Raw genomic sequence first — 17489 nt, 5'->3', positions numbered from 1 at the left:
CAACACGCACGGCTTACGGAGGAAGAATTCTGTTCCACTTCCCCATGGAGATAAGAGGAAATAAACAAGAAGAAGAACTAGAAAGAAAATAGAAGAAAACCCAGAGGGGTGTGTATATATGTGCTTGTACATGTATGTGTAGTGTGACCTAAGTGTAAGTAGAAGTAGCAAGACGTACCTGAAATCTTGCATGTTCATGAGACAGAAAAAAGGACACCAGCAATCCTGCCATCATGTAAAACAATTACAGGCTTTCGTTTTACACTCACTTGGCAGGACGGTAGTACATCCCTGGGTGGTTGCTGTCTACCAACCTACTACCTATAATATGTTATATTTATTCAACGAAATATTGTACCATGCTTTGTTTTTAATACTGGGGAATATTAACTTTTTGACCTAGGATATGCAGTAGTACCATCATCATTTTTGCAGGATTAAAAATTGCAGTTTTACAATAAAACGTAAATATTTTTTCTCCTTATTACTGGTATTTAGGATTCTGGAGAGTATCTTCAGCTGTTTGACTTCAGGAAAAGTTTAAAAATACAGCAGTAAAGAATAATGTATTCTTAATAATTTTTATAGTTTGTAGTCTATTTTTTTTATTTGATGTTCATTGTTAATATAGCATTATTATATATTTTCATTCTCATAATTGCAGGTGGCTCCAGGATGTATTTGATGTTCCTTTAATAATTCAGATGACTGATGATGAAAAATATCTGTGGAAGGATCTCAAGCTAGAACACTGCAATAATCTTGCTTATGAGAATGCCAAGGACATCATTGCTGTTGGATTTGACATGAGCAAAACTTTTATATTTTCTGATGTCGACTTTATAGGTGGAGAGTTTTATAAGTAAGTCAGTTTTAAAGCCAAAAGATGCACAGTACTTTTGTTTTATTTTGTTATACAAAATAATGTAGAGCATAAATTATCCAGCTATGTTAAAGAGATGTACTGGAGCTTCAAAACAGGGTAATGCATCAGTTTTTATGGTTCCTATTGACCCATGTCTTTTATGCATTATCTCTTCAGGTGCTCTGTACTGTAATGACCACTGGATAATGGTGAACATTAAAAAACAAGCAGTTGCCAGATAATCAATTATTTGCATATTATTTATGCTCATTGTTGTATCTCCAGGAATAATTGAAGCAGTTACTTCTGATGAAAGTGTGTGTATGCCATACAATAGGTGACTCATACAGGGTATGCAGTAGTTAACTTGTGGAGATATTTAATAATGTCTTATGCACCATGTAACACTGATCTGCCATTATTTTTTTTTTTAATATATATTACAGCCAGTAATTTGATAATTGTACCATGGTAGGCTTGTTTCCCAGTATGCTTTTTTTTTAACTACATAATGTTCATTTGTTTGGCTCTGTTCTCTTCACAAATTATGAATCAAATTTAGGTGTGTTGCAGACTAATGGTATTTAAAGAGTGTATAGATAATTTCAAAAAGAAAGTTGTGGACTTGGCAGACAACTTGATTTTAAGGTGTTAGAGACTGATGATAAGGAGGGCCCTGCATATACAGTACCTCTTTACAATGTTCCATGTTTTCATTGGCTTTTAATTGAGCCATTGTTCTACCTGCTGGCAAAGATTGCCAGCGGGTGGAACCTAATGAAAAATGGTTCAATTTGAAGCCAACTTGTATCTTAGGGAGTGGAGTTCTCTGATGCCATTGTACTGCTAGAAGTTGGAAGAGCTGTTGAAGAAGTAGTTGGCACTAGTGAAATGCCTTGAGGATAATTCTTAACATAATAAATTCAGCTGGCCATGCTGAAGAAGCTTGAGACTAGTACAGGCTCACCTTTGAGGTAATGAAGCAGTCAAAAGTGAATACAGTTTATAAATAGTTCTACAGTGAAAAAATAAGGTAAATTTCCATAAGTCCATAGCTAGGGTCATCAAAGGAAAGTTTGAGAGAATAAGTCAGTCACCTAATAGTATTTCAGTTACTTCACACACCTTACAATAAGAACATTAACTCAAGTAAGTGGTGGATGTTCTTTGTTTTAGGTCAGATTTAGTTAAGTTAGGATTTTTTTTTATACCTCAACAGCCATGACCTACCAAGGCAGAGTGACTCAAAGAAGAAAACACATCCACCATTTATTCAATCACTGTCTTGGCCAGAAGTGTAATGACACCACAATTCAGATGACCCTCCAACTGTAATATCCTTACTCCTCCAGAGTTCAAGCACTGCTCTTCCCACCTTCAGGATTCAAGTCCAGCTAACCAGTGTACCCTGAATCCCTTCATGACTGCTATTTACTTTACATAGCAATAGCACATCAAGCATTAAAAACCACTTGTCTCCACTCTTATCTAATATATTCGTATAAACCTGTGGGATGCTGAAGCCTAGCATACAAAACCACCTCTACCCTCACCTTCCACCCTTCCTGGGATGGCCTCTACCTCAGATTTATTCACCCTCTATTTCATCATATTCCTCTCCATTCTTAGTGTGTTTTATTAATGTTTGTAGCTTTATTGTTGGCTAGTTTTCTGTGCGGATTGTATGTGCATAAATTTTGTGAAGAGTGCTGAACGATCTGCCACTGTCAAAGTGCTCCTCAAATATCAAAATTGCCTACCTACCCCTTCTACCTTCTCTAAATGTCAAAACCACCTTAGCCCTCTGAATCATAATCTTGGTAACCAACAGACCACCTAATTTCTTAGATCTAAATTCTCTATTACATTCACACAACACATTGCTTAAATTTATCTCCACTACCTCTAGCCTAATTCTTACTGCAGTATTCAAAGCCCATGTCTCACACCATTATAAAAGTGTTGGTTCCATTATACTCTTGTGCATTCTCTTATTTGCCTCTAGATAAACTTACTTTCTACAGATGCTTCAACACACCACCCACCATTTTTTTTTTTTTTTTCCAACAAGTTGGCCGTCCCCCACCGAGGCAGGGTGACCCAAAAAAGAAAGAAAATCCCCAAAAAGAAAATACTTTCATCATCATTCAACACTTTCACCACACTCACACATTATCACTGTTTTTGCAGAGGTGCTCAGAATACAACAGTTTAGAAGCATATACGTATAAAGATACACAACATATCCCTCCAAACTGCCAATATCCCAAACCCCTCCTTTAAAGTGAAAATAACTGGTTTCCCTGAATCCCTTCACTAAATATTACCCTTCTCACACTCCAACAGATCATCAGGTCCCAAGTACCATTCGTCTCCATTCACTCCTATCTAACACGCTCACGCACGCTTGCTGGAAGTCCAAGCCCCTCGCCCACAAAACCTCCTTTACCCCCTCTCTCCAACCCTTTCGAGGACGACCCCTACCCCTCCTTCCTTCCCCTATAGATTTATATGCTTTCCATGTCATTCTACTTTGATCCATTCTTTCTAAATGACCAAACCACCTCAACACCCCCTCTTCTGCCCTCTGACTAATGCTTTTATTAACTCCACACCTTTTCCTAATTTCCACACTCCGAATTTTCTGCATAATATTTACACCACACATTGCCCTTAGACAGGACATCTCCACTGTCTCCTCGCTGCTGCATTTACCACCCAAGCTTCACATCCATATAAGTGTGTTGGTACTACTATACTTTCATACATTCCCTTCTTTGCCTCCATAGATAACGTTTTTTGACTCCACATATACCTCAACGCACCACTCACCTTTCTTCCCTCATCAATTCTATGATTAACCTCATCCTTCATAAATCCATCCGCTGACACGTCAACCCCCAAGTATCTGAAAACATTCACTTCTTCCATACTCCTCCTCCCCAATTTGATATCCAATTTTTCTTCATCTAAATCATTTGATACCCTCATCACCTTACCTATGTTCACTTTCAACTTTCTACCTTTACACACATTCCCAAACTCATCCACTAACCTTTGCAATTTTTCTTTAGAATCTCCCATAAGCACAGTATCATCAGCAAAAAGTAACTGTGTCAATTCCCATTTTGAATTTGATTCCCCATAATTTAATCCCACCCCTCTCCTGAACACCCTAGCATTTACTTCTTTTACAACCCCATCTATAAATATATTAAACAACCATGATGACATTATACATCCCTGTCTAAGACCTACTTTTACCGGGAAGTATTCTCCCTCTCTTCTACACACCCTAACCTGAGCCTCACTATCCTCATAAAAACTCTTAACAGCATTTAGTAACTTACCACCTATTCCATATACTTGCAACATCTGCCACATTGCTCCTCTATCCACTCTATCATATGCCTTTTCTAAATCCATAAATGCAATAAAAACTTCCCTACCTTTATCTAAATACTGTTCACATATATGCTTCAATGTAAAACACTTGATCTTCACATCCCCTACCCACTCTGAAGCCTCCCTGTTCATCCGCAATCCTACATTCTGTCTTACCTCTAATTCTTTCAATTATAACCCTACCGTATACTTTTCCTGGTATACTCGGTAAACTTATTCCTCTATAATTTTTACAATCTTTTGTCCCCTTTCCCTTTATATAAAGGGACTATACATGCTCTCTGCCAATCCCTAGGTACCTTCCCCTCTTTCATATATTTATTAAACAAAAGTACCAACCACTCCAACACTATATCCCCCCTTGCTTTTAACATTTCTGTCATGATCCCATCAGTTCCAGCTGCTTTACCCCCTTTCATTCTACGTAATGCCTCACGTACCTCCACCACACTTACATTCTGCTCTTCTTCACTCCTAAAAGATGGTATACCTCCCTGTCCAGTGCATGAAATTACCGCCTCCCTTTCTTCCTCAACATTTAAAAGTTCCTCAAAATATTCTCGCCATCTACCTAATACCTCCCTCTCCTCATCTACTAACTCCCCTACTCTGTTTTTAACTGACAAATCCATACTTTCCCTAGGCTTTCTTAACTTAACTCCAAAATTTTTTCTTATTTTCGTTAAAATTTCTTGACAGTGCCACTCCCACTCCATCATCTGCTCTCCTTTTGCACTCTCTTCACCTTTCTTTTACTCTCCATATACTCTGCTCTTCTTATAACACTTCTGCTTTGTAAAAACCTCTCATAAGCTACCTTTTTCTCTTTTATCACACCCTTTACTTCATCATTCCACCAGTCACTCCTCTTTCCTCCTGCCCCCACCCTCCTATAACCACAAGCTTCTGCCCCACATTCTAATACTGTATTTTTAAAACTATTCCAACCCTCTTCAACCCCCCACTACTCATCTTTGCAGTAGCCCACCTTTCTGCCAATAGTCGCTTATATCTCACCCGAACTTCCTCCTCCCTTAGTTTATACACTTTCACCTCCCTCTTACTTGTTGTTGCCACCTTCCTCTTTTCCCATCTACCTCTTACTCTAACTGTAGCTACAACTAAATAATGATCCGATATATCAGTTGCTCCTCTATAAACATGTACATCCTGGAGCCTACCCATCAACCTTTTATCCACCAATACATAATCTAACAAACTACTTTCATTACATGCTACATCATACCTTGTATATTTATTTATCCTCTTTTTCATAAAATATGTACATGTATTACTTATTACCAAATTTCTTTCTACACATAGCTCGATTAAAGGCTCCCCATTTACATTTACCCCTGGCACCCCAAATTTACCTACTACTCCCTCCATAACATTTTTACCCACTTTAGCATTGAAATCCCCAACCACCATTACTCTCACACTTGATTCAAAACTCCCCACGCATTCACTCAACACTTCCCAAAATCTCTCTCTCTCCTCTTCACTTCTTTCTTCTCCAGGTGCATACACGCTTACTATAACCCACTTTTCACATCCAATCTTTATTTTACTCCACATAATCCTTGAATTAATATATTTGTAGTCCCTCTTTTCCTGTCATAGCTTATCCTTCAACATTATTGCTACTCCTTCTTTAGCTCTAACTCTATTTGAAACCCCTGACCTAATCCCATTTATTCCTCTCCATTGAAACTCTCCCACCCCCTTCAGCTTTGTTTCACTTAAAGCCAGGACATCCAGCTCCTCCTCATTCATAACATCCACAATCATCTCTTTCTTATCATTTGCACAACATCCACGCACATTCAGACTTCCCACTTTGACAATTTTCTTCTTCTTATTCTTTTTAGTAATCTTTACAGGAAAAGGGGTTACTAGCCCATTGTTCCCGGCATTTTAGTTGACTTTTACAACACGCGTGGCTTACGGAGGAAAGATTCTTATTCCACTTCCCCATGGATGTAAAAGGAAAAGTAATAAGACCAAGAACTGTTAAGATAAAATCAAAGAAAGCTCAGATGAGTGTGTATAAATAAACGTGTACATGTATGTGCAGTGTGACCTAAGTGTAAGTAGAAGTAGCAAGACATGCCTGTAATCTTGCATATTTATGAGACAGACAAAAGACACCAGCAATCCTACCATCATGTAAAACAATTACAGGCTTTCGTTTTACACTCACTTGGCAGGACAGTACTACCTCCCTGGGTGGTTGCTGTCTACCAACCTACTACCACCCACCATATAAAAGTTATATACATTTATTATTAAATACACCATTTTATGATAGAATATTATCTATTGTGTGATCTCTCTCGTACCACCAGAAATGTGTTAAAGGTCCAGAAGCACGTAACATTCAACCAAGTTAAAGGAATTTTTGGGTTTGACGAGTCCTCCAATATTGGGAAGATAATGTTTCCCGCTATTCAAGCAGTTCCCAGTTTCTCCTCCAGCTTTCCATTCATATTTGGTGGAAAAAAGGACATCCCATGTCTTATTCCATGTGCTATTGATCAGGTAAGTATAAAAGTTTGCTATATTAACAAAGAAATTAAATGTTAAAGGCATAACTTTATTAAGGATGAGATGAAGGGGAAATGTCAAACTATACCAGGCTGAAAACTAGCATGCCTTGGTATTGACCAGCATAAATATGTAATCTTCTGGAATACTTAGTGTAAATGTAGATAAAGATAAAAACATTAGTCAAATCACATACAAACACCATGTATGTATTTTACTAAATATATTACAGGACCCGTACTTCCGGATGACCCGGGACGTCGCACCCAGGTTAGGATTCCAAAAGCCTGCACTCATTCACTCCACCTTCTTCCCAGCACTGCAGGGTGCCAGTAGCAAGATGAGTGCCTCAGATGAGAATTCATCTATATTTTTGACTGACACTGCAAATCAAATTAAGAAAAAGGTTGTAATCCTAGTTCATAAATTAATTGTTAAACTATAATTTTTTTAACATGCCAGCCATCAAATAACATAAGAGCATTACTGATGATGAAGATTTAATTTGCCATAGATTATTATTATTATAAAAAATAAAAAAGAAAGGCTAAACCCAGTTCACCCATAGAAAATGCCAGATATTTTATACTAAAATTAATATAGTACAGGTACATATAAATAAATGAAAAATAAACAGTGTACAGGGGCCTGTATATTATATATAAATGACAATTCTGGAAATTGCATTTTTTTTTTTTTACAATAGATACAGATTTAGATTAATCTTTTTCTCTTAATTATATAATTTAATTTTCCCTACAGGTAAACAAATATGCTTTCTCAGGTGGCAAAGATACAGTAGAGGAACACAGAGAAAAGGGTGGAGACTGTGAGGTGGATGTGTCTTTTATGTACCTTAGATTCTTCATGGAAGATGATGGTAGATTAGAAGAGATTCGGCAGCAGTATTCCTCTGGTCAAATGCTCACTGGAGAACTCAAGGCAGAGTTGATTCAGGTACTGGTTATAATTATTGGCATCTGTATTTTTAAAGTTAATCCATATACAGTTTTCACTTGCCAACACTAATTCTTAAAATAGTGATATATAATATTATTGAAAATCTTGAAGTGTCAGGATGAAATGATTGAAGGATAGAGAGTTTTGGGTAAGCACACAATTTTAATTACTTTTGTAGGTGGCCATAAAGACAAAGATAGTTTGTCCCATCTTTCTCTGAGGAAGGTGAGTTAATGAGATTGGGTTTGGGAAATTTACTACAAAAGTCCCATGCTGTACTTTTTTTTTATTTGACATGTTTACTACCACTTTCCTTTTCTCTCAGTTTATTAAACTGTTTGAAAATATACAGTACTGTAAGATAATGCAAAGAAGAATGAAAAATCACTGAACTGTAGTTGGAACAGTGCACAAATACTGCAGTTCTCTATTTTGAAAGAAAAATTACAATAGCATTTCAGTCTGTTCTGAACCATTATCAGGTCACGACTGTAAAAAAAAAAGGGGGGGGGGAAATCTGAAACTGTCAGGTGATTATTATAACCTTTAAAGTGATTAGCCCATAGGAGACATACAGGGCATAGGGAATGGGAGGCAATCAGGTTCAATCCAGAGAAGAGGGGCAGGTACACTTCATTGGATCAAAAGCCTATTCCTTGAGGAGACAGGTCAGGTCAAATCACATGCTCTTAAGATTCAAAATACTCTTGATGCAAGCCATTTAACCCTTTGACTGTCGCAACCCCCAATCCTGAGGTGTCTCCTGGTGTCGCAAAATTTAAAAAAAAAAAAATTATTTTTCTTATGAAATGATAGAGAATCTTTTCCCGATTGTAATGACACCAAAAAAACGAAATTTGATGGAAAACTGACGGAATTATGCTCTCGCGAAGTTAGTGACCTCGGCGCTGTTTACAAATCGGCGATTTCGCCCACTTTGAGCCCTATTTTCGGCTAATTCCATTGTTCCAGTCGCCCAAACTCATAGCTATTTCTTTAGAACTTCATTTTTTCTATCGATTGAGTACAAGAAACTGCCCATTTACTGATTTCAACTACCTAATGATGTGGTCAGAAATTTGCAATTTGGCCAATTTCACGAAAACTAAAAAATATGACAATTTCAAAATAAGGTCCAGAATGAACAATGCAGACATTCCAGGCTCTAAAATAACGTTTTCTTTGTTCATCAGTCACGTCTCCAGGCCCCTCTGATATTACTCTTGCTTTCTATTTTGAATTTTTATTCAAACAAAAAATATTAAACTTACTATTATGCAGACTACTGCAATGCTGTAATAACTGTATAAATAACATCAACCCATTCATGACTGCATATTAGAATGGCTAGTTGGACATTTATTAGACAATGGCATCATTTGTTTACTTTTGAACATTGGCAAAAATCAAACATTTCCCCTACTTTGAGCTCTATTTCTAGGTTCTTTTTATAGTAAAATCAATCAAAAACACCTCTATTTCTGTAATATGTTTTCCATTCTATCAAATGAGACCAAGAAAACGAGAATACAACCATAAATACTATACGAAAATAGACCACAAAGTCGGCATTTTAATTAAAAAAAACGGTCGGAGTTTTTTTTTTTCTCATTATGCACTGCGTGCTCCAGGATTTTTTTTATATGGTGCACACTGACCACACAGACCCATTCTCTCACATGTGGGCCTACCAGCTTTCTCCTGCTTGATTTGAAGCCGCTAGAATTTATGAGTATATATACGGCACCTCGTAAAACGTATATATACGGCCGCGACAGTCAAAGGGTTAAGGAGCCTTTTGATTTTTCAATGTTGGTATTGCAAGTGATGGTTTAGTGGCTCACACTTCTACCTTTAATGCCTTATTAATGAGGTTATTGCTAATGTGGCTGTTAAAAACAGTGGTAAAACCACTCATTGGCCATTGTTGGGCAGGCACTAGTTAGTGAACCCCATTATCATTTATGCCTGGCACCCCAAACTTACCTACTATGTCATCTACAATAGTTTCTCCCACTTTCGCATTTAAGTCCCATACCACAATTACTCACTTGGTTCAAACTTCCTGAACACTCGACTTTTCCTAAAATCTCTCTGCACTCCTCTCTTCCCCAGGTGCATCAACACCTAGTATAACCCTCTTTTCACATCTGACCCTTATTATACTCCACAATCCTTAAACTTATGCATTTATACTCCCTCTCTTGTCATAACTGATCCTTCAACATTATTCCTACTCCTTCCTGACCTAAGCCCATTTATTTCTCCCCACTGAAATTCTCCTACCCCTTTGTTTTGTTTCTTAAGAGCCAGGACATCCAGCTACTTTTCATTCAAAACATTCACAATCGTTTCTATCATCTGCACTACATCCACGCACTCTCATATCTTGCAGAACAGCATAATTTCACTGCTACTTTTTTTTTAATGAAATTTTTTAAAGTCAAGGTGGCTGAGTTTGTAAACAAGCACTGAAAATTATTTACAAGCCAATATTTTCTTTGTAAGGAAAAAAAAGAACAGCATAGTTAAGTGAATGGGTCAATGGGGATGAACCATTTGTGAAGTTTAAAGGAAAGTTAATTTAATTAATTAGCTTTTGTTGTACTGTATCTGCCAGCAGTCATGCTTGATTATTGTTTACATACTCGTTAGTATATTTATCTCGATTGCAGCCTGGGGATAGTAATGTGCCTTTAATATAAGGATTGTTACTTCTGTGGTGTTTGTGAAGGGTTGAAGCAGCCAACAAGTCCAAAGTGGTTTGGGAAAATGCTGCATTAGTTCTCGTATAGCCAAATGTCATTTCTTTATTTATAGGTATCCTGCTTTGTTCTTACTGAGGAACTACTTTCATAATGTGCTTATCTTTATTGGTAGTAAAATGGCCAGTTTTAGAAAATTACAAGCAAATTATAACATTAAGGTATTATAATCAAGAACACTAAACCCCAACATTAAGGTGAGGATTTTCAGATACCTTTGAAGGAAGATAATCTGTATGTAACACTCCAAGGATTATGACAAGGGTTTTATACTAAATCTTTCCTTTTCAGATTCTTCAGAAGATGATAGCAGAGCATCAGGAGCGGAGAAAATCTGTTACTGACGAGATTGTAAAGCAGTACATGATGCCACGGGCCCTTAACTTTACTATCAAGAAATGAGGTTACTGTATATTTTGAGTTTCTTTTTTTTTAATTGAAAATTCTTACTCTGCTCTATTGCCATGGGTTAGGAATGGGTGATGATGATTGAATCAGTAGTGCAGTTATTGATATTATGTAATAAAATAATTAGACAATTTATTGACTTGCATAGATGAAGGACATGATTTGTCAGGAGAAAAGTTCATTAAAAGAATCGGAGATAAAAATTAAATAGAGGCTTAGTTCTTTGTTTTGCACATGTGAGAATAGTTTTTTTTTTTTTCACAATGCAAAATTTGTCAAGCTTATTGCCAGACCTCCATATTCACTATATTTGCTATGTTTATTCTGGGTAGGGGCCATCAGTGAAAAATTCAAGTCATTTATGGATAATTGAATAAAAATATTTAGATGGGATATGGGGATGGAGGCAGATATGAAAGGGAAGATGATTGATGGATGGAAGAGAAGAGATGTGCAAGTTTGACTAGGAGAGAATCAGGATAGTTATGTTTACCCAAGGTCCAGGGAATGGCTAGCATAACTGCAGAGAGCAGAGGTGAATAGTAGTAACTTATCCTTCCCTAATTATTTACAAGTACTGGGGGCGGGGGGGAAGGCATACCATGCATAGAGCAACCAATCCAATCTGCACATTTAAATTGCCAAGGTGGTAAGGTACAAGAGGTGGAAGTAATGAGATTAAGGTAAAAAATGCCATTGTGAAGCTTTTTATCGTCTGGTCTAACTATTTCTTTAGTAGACAAGGAACTATACAGGAGAGATGTGGGATTTTTTAAATATGGCAATGATGATAAAGTTAGTGAAACTATCTTTTCTCAGAAGGGTGCGAGAAACCCTATATAGATTTGAGGAATGAAAAATGCGAGGCTGAAATGGGTGAATCACATTACTACAACAGAATAAGAGGCAAGGTTACCTGAAAACCTTTTAAAGGTTCACTACCCCTGCAGCCTAGTTTATGGCCCAAGCAACAAGGCTGTTTGTGCTAGCTGCACAATGCCACATGTCTGTAGCAAATGCTATTCAGCTAGGCTATGTATAGATCTGGTATGGATAAGTATTGTGAGGAAAGGCAGAGGGGGGGAGGGAGGATGTTTTGGAAGAGATAATGTTCCTAACAGTAATATACATGCATCTTGATTGGGAGTAGAGGCAGAATGTAATTAAGCAGGGGGTAAACCCTTAGCTATCATTAGTGCCCAAGGAATGGGAGGCACTCCGGTTTAATTTAAAAGGGGAAGGTCTGGTTTCAAAACTAAGGATTTTTTTTTTTTTTTTTTTTGGAGGGAGGGGGTAGGAAGATTGCTAAACCCAGAAAGGTCATACAGCCATTCTTTGGGTAATTGTCTATTTAAAATTAAAAAGGTGTTAGTACTTCCTTTAATCAAACCAGATTGACTATTCTACATGGCATGACTACGTTTAGTGCTTTCCCCATTCATGTAGTCAATCCATCTATTTAAAAACGTGTACTGTAATACCAAGGGAACAGTCAGATTGCATATCTTAGGATGTTTGGATATAGGAAAGCTGGGGGGATAACATTTCAACCACTGTCTGCTCTGGAAAGTAGGAATGTGTTGAACTTAAGCAAAGCAATACCTGTGGAGAGAAATTGCTTACTTTCCTGTGTGCAAGGTTTATTATTCATGTCCCTTGCAAGGGAGGCTTCTTGATGCTAGCAAGATGACGTATTCATGGAATTTGACCTGTCCTTCCCTTATTTGGATCATGCATGATTATTTCTCCATGCACCATCACAGCCTAGCACTTCTTCCCCATGAGGAGTGCTAAACTCTTATTATTATAATCAAGGGGGAAGCGCTAAACCCGGAGGATTATACAGCTCCTGGGGGGGGGGGGATGTGGAAGGCATTCAGGCTTAATTCGGGGAACTGGAGCACAGATCCAATTCCCTAAATCAAGAGCCCCTCACCAACATCAAGGAACCTTCCTTGAGGGGCTAAACTCTTAGGGATCATATTATACCGGGTGCAGGGTTTAATTCAAGGAGAGGTTAGCTTCTTAATGACAAAGGAACCTCTTTAGAGGTAGCAAGGTTCAGCATTTAATTTAAACCATTTTAATATTTTTTTACAGGTGATTAGTGTTGTTGTACAGCTTTAAATTTAGAAAAAAAAATTCTTTGAAAGTGGTTCTGTATGTACAGTGAAACCTCTCATTAAAGGACTAATGAGGAAAGGGGTGTATGATATGGCAAACTGGACACAATGTGGGTATAACCTGGAGTACTACAGTATAGTACTCTAATTTATAGTAATTTTACTTACCTTTTCATGGGGAGGTATTATGAACTGCCAAGATTATAGGCTTTTCATGTGCTTTCTTGACCAACCATTGAACTTAGAGCATAGCTGCAAGTTTGCCCTTGCTGCTACAGATATTATACACCGTATTCCTTACATACCTCAACCACAAATGCCAAATTCAAGCCTCTTTAATTCAACTTTCTTCAGAAATTTGTTAGTGGCAATTGCTAATATGTTCCAAATCCAGATAAAATTATACTGAACGAAGAGTATAGATAGAGCACAAACTGACAGCAATAGCCTACAGTTCAGGAAACAATTAAAACAGACTGGTCCTGGATTTGGTTGGTTGGCTTGACAACCAGACATTTTTGTATGGAATTGTTTGATAAAGCATTTGTCTGGCCAGCTTTATCTGAAATTCATTAATGAGAGGGGTTTACTATATTTGATAATTTATTCAGTCATATCCACCTTATATTATTCTAAATTTAAGCCAGTGAAAGATGTACAGTACCTCTATTTAGAGTGTAATGATTGTAGTACATAAATTATTATTTATGCATTTTTAGAAAATATATCACATTACAAAAATCACTGAATGACATTATTAAGCCCTTGGTGTTTTTTTTTTTTTTTTTTAATGTCCAGGTCAGGATTTCTCAATTTATGCTTAGAAATATTTTCACCTTGCTTCAGGAGACCCAGTTAAAAAAAAAAAAAAAAAAAAGTAGCCGAGCACAGTTCCTTGCACTCTTATAAGTAACAGACTTTTCAGTTAATAGCCAAGCTCAAATTTTGTGTATTACATGTATTTCACGGATTATCTGAGCTATTTTAATGTCCTTATTTTTTCCATGAAATTCAAATTACAAGTACTTGCACAACAAGGCAATTCACAAATATGCCAGAACCTAATGTCAGACGCACAAGCCCATCCGCAATATACTTTGGGCAAGTTAAAATTGAAAATGTTTAAATAACCAGTTTAAATTCAATTCTTACCTTGTCAGGGACCCAATACAACTCTCACATGCAGGAACTAATGGAACACCAGTTAGGAGTGAAAATAAGAGCAGCTGCACAGTTCAGTACAGACTGGTCTTGAGCAAGTAGGCAAACCCCCAACTGCAAAAAGCTATTAAAAGTAAAAAATCATGGAAAAATGACATACTGTGCTTTTCAAGATACTGTAACTGTAGATACAGAATGCATTCATTAGGTACAATCCTTAGATCAAGATACTGGTGAGGGGCACAAGATTAAGGGGGACTAATACCACAGGCTGTAAATTGAAACAAGCATCAAAATAAAAAAAAGGCACAATACTGTGACTGGAACGATACACAAATAACTCGCACATAGAAGAGAGGAGCTTACGACGACGTTTTGGTCCGACTTTGACCACTTACAGTCACACTAACAGCAGGACGGGTATATATAGGCAGGAAGAGGTGGTAGTAGTAGTGGTAGTAGTAGTAGTAGCAGCAGTGGTAGTAGTAGTAGCAGTGGTAGTAGTAGCAGTGGTAATAGTAGTTGTAGCAGTGGTAGTAGTAGTGGTAGTAGCAGTGGTGGTAGTAGTAGCAGCAGTGGTGGTGGTAGCAGCAGCAGTGGTGGTGGTGGTGGTAGTAGTAGCAGCAGTGGTAGTAGTAGCAGTGGTGGTAGTAGTAGCAGTGGTGGTGGTAGTAGTAGTAGCAGTGGTGGTGGTAGTAGTAGTAGCAGTGGTGGTGGTAGTAGTAGCAGTGGTGGTGGTAGTAGTAGTAGCAGTGGTGGTAGTAGTAGCAGCAGCAGCAGTGTTAGTAGTAGCAGCAGCAGCAGCAGTGGTAGTAGTAGTTGTAGCAGCAGTAGTGGTAGTAGCAGTGGTAGTAGTAGTAGCAGTGGTAGTAATAGTAGTAGCAGTGGTAGTAATAGCAGCAGTGGTGGTGGTGGTAGTAGCAGCAGCAGCAGCAGTGGTGGTAGTAGTAGTGGTGGTAGTAGTAGTGGTGGTGGTAGTAGTAGTGGTGGTGGTGGTAGTAGTAGTGGTGGTGGTAGTAGTAGTGGTGGTGGTAGTAGTAGTGGTGGTGGTAGTAGTAGTAGTGGTGGTAGTAGTAGTAGTGGTGGTAGTAGTAGTAGTAGTAGTAGTAGTAGTAGTAGTAGTGGTGGTGGTGGTAGTAGTAGTAGTAGTAGTAGTAGTGGTGGTGGTGGTAGTAGTAGTAGTGGTGGTGGTGGTGGTAGTAGTAGTAGTGGTGGTGGTGGTAGTAGTAGTAGTGGTGGTGGTAGTAGTAGTGGTGGTGGTAGTAGTAGTGGTGGTAGTAGTAGTGGTGGTGGTAGTAGTAGTGGTGGTAGTAGTAGTAGTGGTGGTGGTGGTAGTAGTAGTGGTGGTAGTAGTAGTGGTGGTGGTAGTAGTAGTGGTGGTGGTGGTAGTAGTGGTGGTGGTAGTAGTGGTAGTGGTGGTAGTGGTGGTGGTGGTAGTGGTGGTGGTGGTAGTAGTGGTGGTGGTAGTAGTGGTGGTGGTGGTAGTAGTGGTGGTAGTAGTAGTGGTGGTGGTAGTAGTGGTGGTGGTGGTGGTAGTAGTGGTGGTAGTAGTGGTGGTGGTAGTAGTAGTAGTGGTGGTAGTAGTGGTGGTGGTGGTGGTAGTAGTGGTGGTGGTGGTGGTAGTAGTGGTGGTGGTGGTGGTAGTAGTGGTGGTGGTGGTAGTAGTAGTGGTGGTGGTAGTAGTGGTGGTGGTAGTAGTAGTAGTGGTGGTGGTGGTGGTGGTAGTAGTAGTAGTGGTGGTGGTAGTAGTGGTGGTGGTAGTAGTGGTGGTGGTGGTAGTAGTGGTGGTGGTAGTAGTGGTGGTGGTGGTGTAGTAGTGGTAGCTGTGGTGTAGTAGTAGTAGTAGTAGTAGTAGTGGTGGTAGTAGTAGTAGTGGTGGTAGTAGTAGTAGTGGTGGTGGTAGTAGTAGTAGTGGTGGTAGTAGTAGTAGTGGTGGTAGTAGTAGTAGTAGTGGTGGTAGTAGTAGTAGTGGGGAATAAGGACGAGGAGCCAGTCAAATACAAAGAAAGGGGAGCACTGCAAGGGAGCTAGGTGCCCACAGAGGGAGAGCAAGTACACAGAGGTACACCTGTGTACTTGCAAGTACACAGAGGTACACCTGTGTACTTGCAAGTACACAGTGTACACATTATTATGAAGGGGAGCACTAAACCCATAGGATTATGTAGCACACACTGTACACAAGTGTACCTAGCTCCCTTGCAGTGCTCCCCTTTCTTTGTATTTGACTGGCTCGTCCTCCTTATTCCCCACTACTACTACTACCACCACCTCTTCCTGCCTATACATACCCGTCCTGCTCGTTAGTGTGACTGTAAATGGCCCAAGTCGGACCGAAACGTCGTCGTGAGCTCCTCTTCTATGCGCGGGTTATTTGTGTAGCATCAAAATCTGTCGGCCTCATTCAGTTTCAATTTCCTATGTCCTCAAAGTGCAAATATCCAGCAAGTGAGAACCAAAACAGTTTACATCTTCCACATTTAGAACCCAGATGCAGACTTGTCATAAAAATGGTCATCAACCCCATGGACACCTAACAGTTAACAATACCAGTCCAAAAGCAATGCCCTGAGTAATGTCAGAGCAAAGACAGCCAACTCAGATACAGACTACTTGAAATGACTAAACCGGAAAGATAAGTCATAACCAAAAAGATCACTATCAATAATTTGTTATTAATAGTATCAAGTGCAGTAGAGGTGTCCAGTACAATTAGCAGAAACAATTCCTCAAGTGTACAGTACCAAATCAAACTTTACACAAAGCTGTCTCAAATTGAATGGTCTATAGGCAGACTGAAAACATGGTAAAACATTCTGCTCCAGAAAATTAAACTATCAAAAACAGCATGTTCAATCAACTTTAAAATGAACAAGATTAGAAAAAGGACGAGTTTGATGAACTTACTGAATCGAGCCCTATTTGATGAATGGAAAACGGCTCTGAAAATGATACAACACACAAGGAACAGCACTTTCATGTGCAAAAGATCTTTGAAGCCAGGATAGTTATGTACATAAATGAGAAAGTTATGGTGACAAAAATGGCTGTGTATAGTGGCTGGAGAAATGCTGTACACAAATTACTGAAAGTCCCTGGAGGATGAAACTTAGTGGGTAGCTGCCAACATCACCCGAGGGTTTAAGAATGTCTTCATGGTAGTACTACACTCAAGGATTGTACATCACATGGGAAATAGCAGGCAGTCAGATTTGAATTGAGAGCTTTTTCACTGACATCAAGGCATCACCCCCC

General features: G+C 38.6%; 1 protein-coding gene across 3 annotated transcripts in view; it reads left to right on the top strand.

Annotated features, from left to right (window-relative positions):
• The window catches only part of TrpRS (Tryptophanyl-tRNA synthetase), a 92259-nt gene that overhangs the window by 10540 nt on the left and 64230 nt on the right, over nucleotides 1-17489 (top strand). For 2 of the 3 annotated variants that reach the window (XM_070101544.1, XM_070101542.1), the window contains exons 6-10: nucleotides 665-862; nucleotides 6619-6811; nucleotides 7050-7223; nucleotides 7580-7774; nucleotides 10834-13817. In XM_070101544.1, coding sequence (XP_069957645.1) covers nucleotides 665-862; nucleotides 6619-6811; nucleotides 7050-7223; nucleotides 7580-7774; nucleotides 10834-10944 — 871 coding nt within the window. In that variant the 3' untranslated portion in view covers nucleotides 10945-13817. Of the gene's footprint in view, nucleotides 1-664; nucleotides 863-6618; nucleotides 6812-7049; nucleotides 7224-7579; nucleotides 7775-10833; nucleotides 13818-17489 lie in introns of those variants that run through there. The other variant, XM_070101543.1, reaches the window with a different exon arrangement.

Source organism: Cherax quadricarinatus, chromosome 78 (assembly GCF_038502225.1).
Source record: "Cherax quadricarinatus isolate ZL_2023a chromosome 78, ASM3850222v1, whole genome shotgun sequence".
Taxonomy (NCBI): domain Eukaryota; kingdom Metazoa; phylum Arthropoda; class Malacostraca; order Decapoda; family Parastacidae; genus Cherax; species Cherax quadricarinatus.
This window is presented reverse-complemented; position numbering and strand designations above follow the sequence as displayed.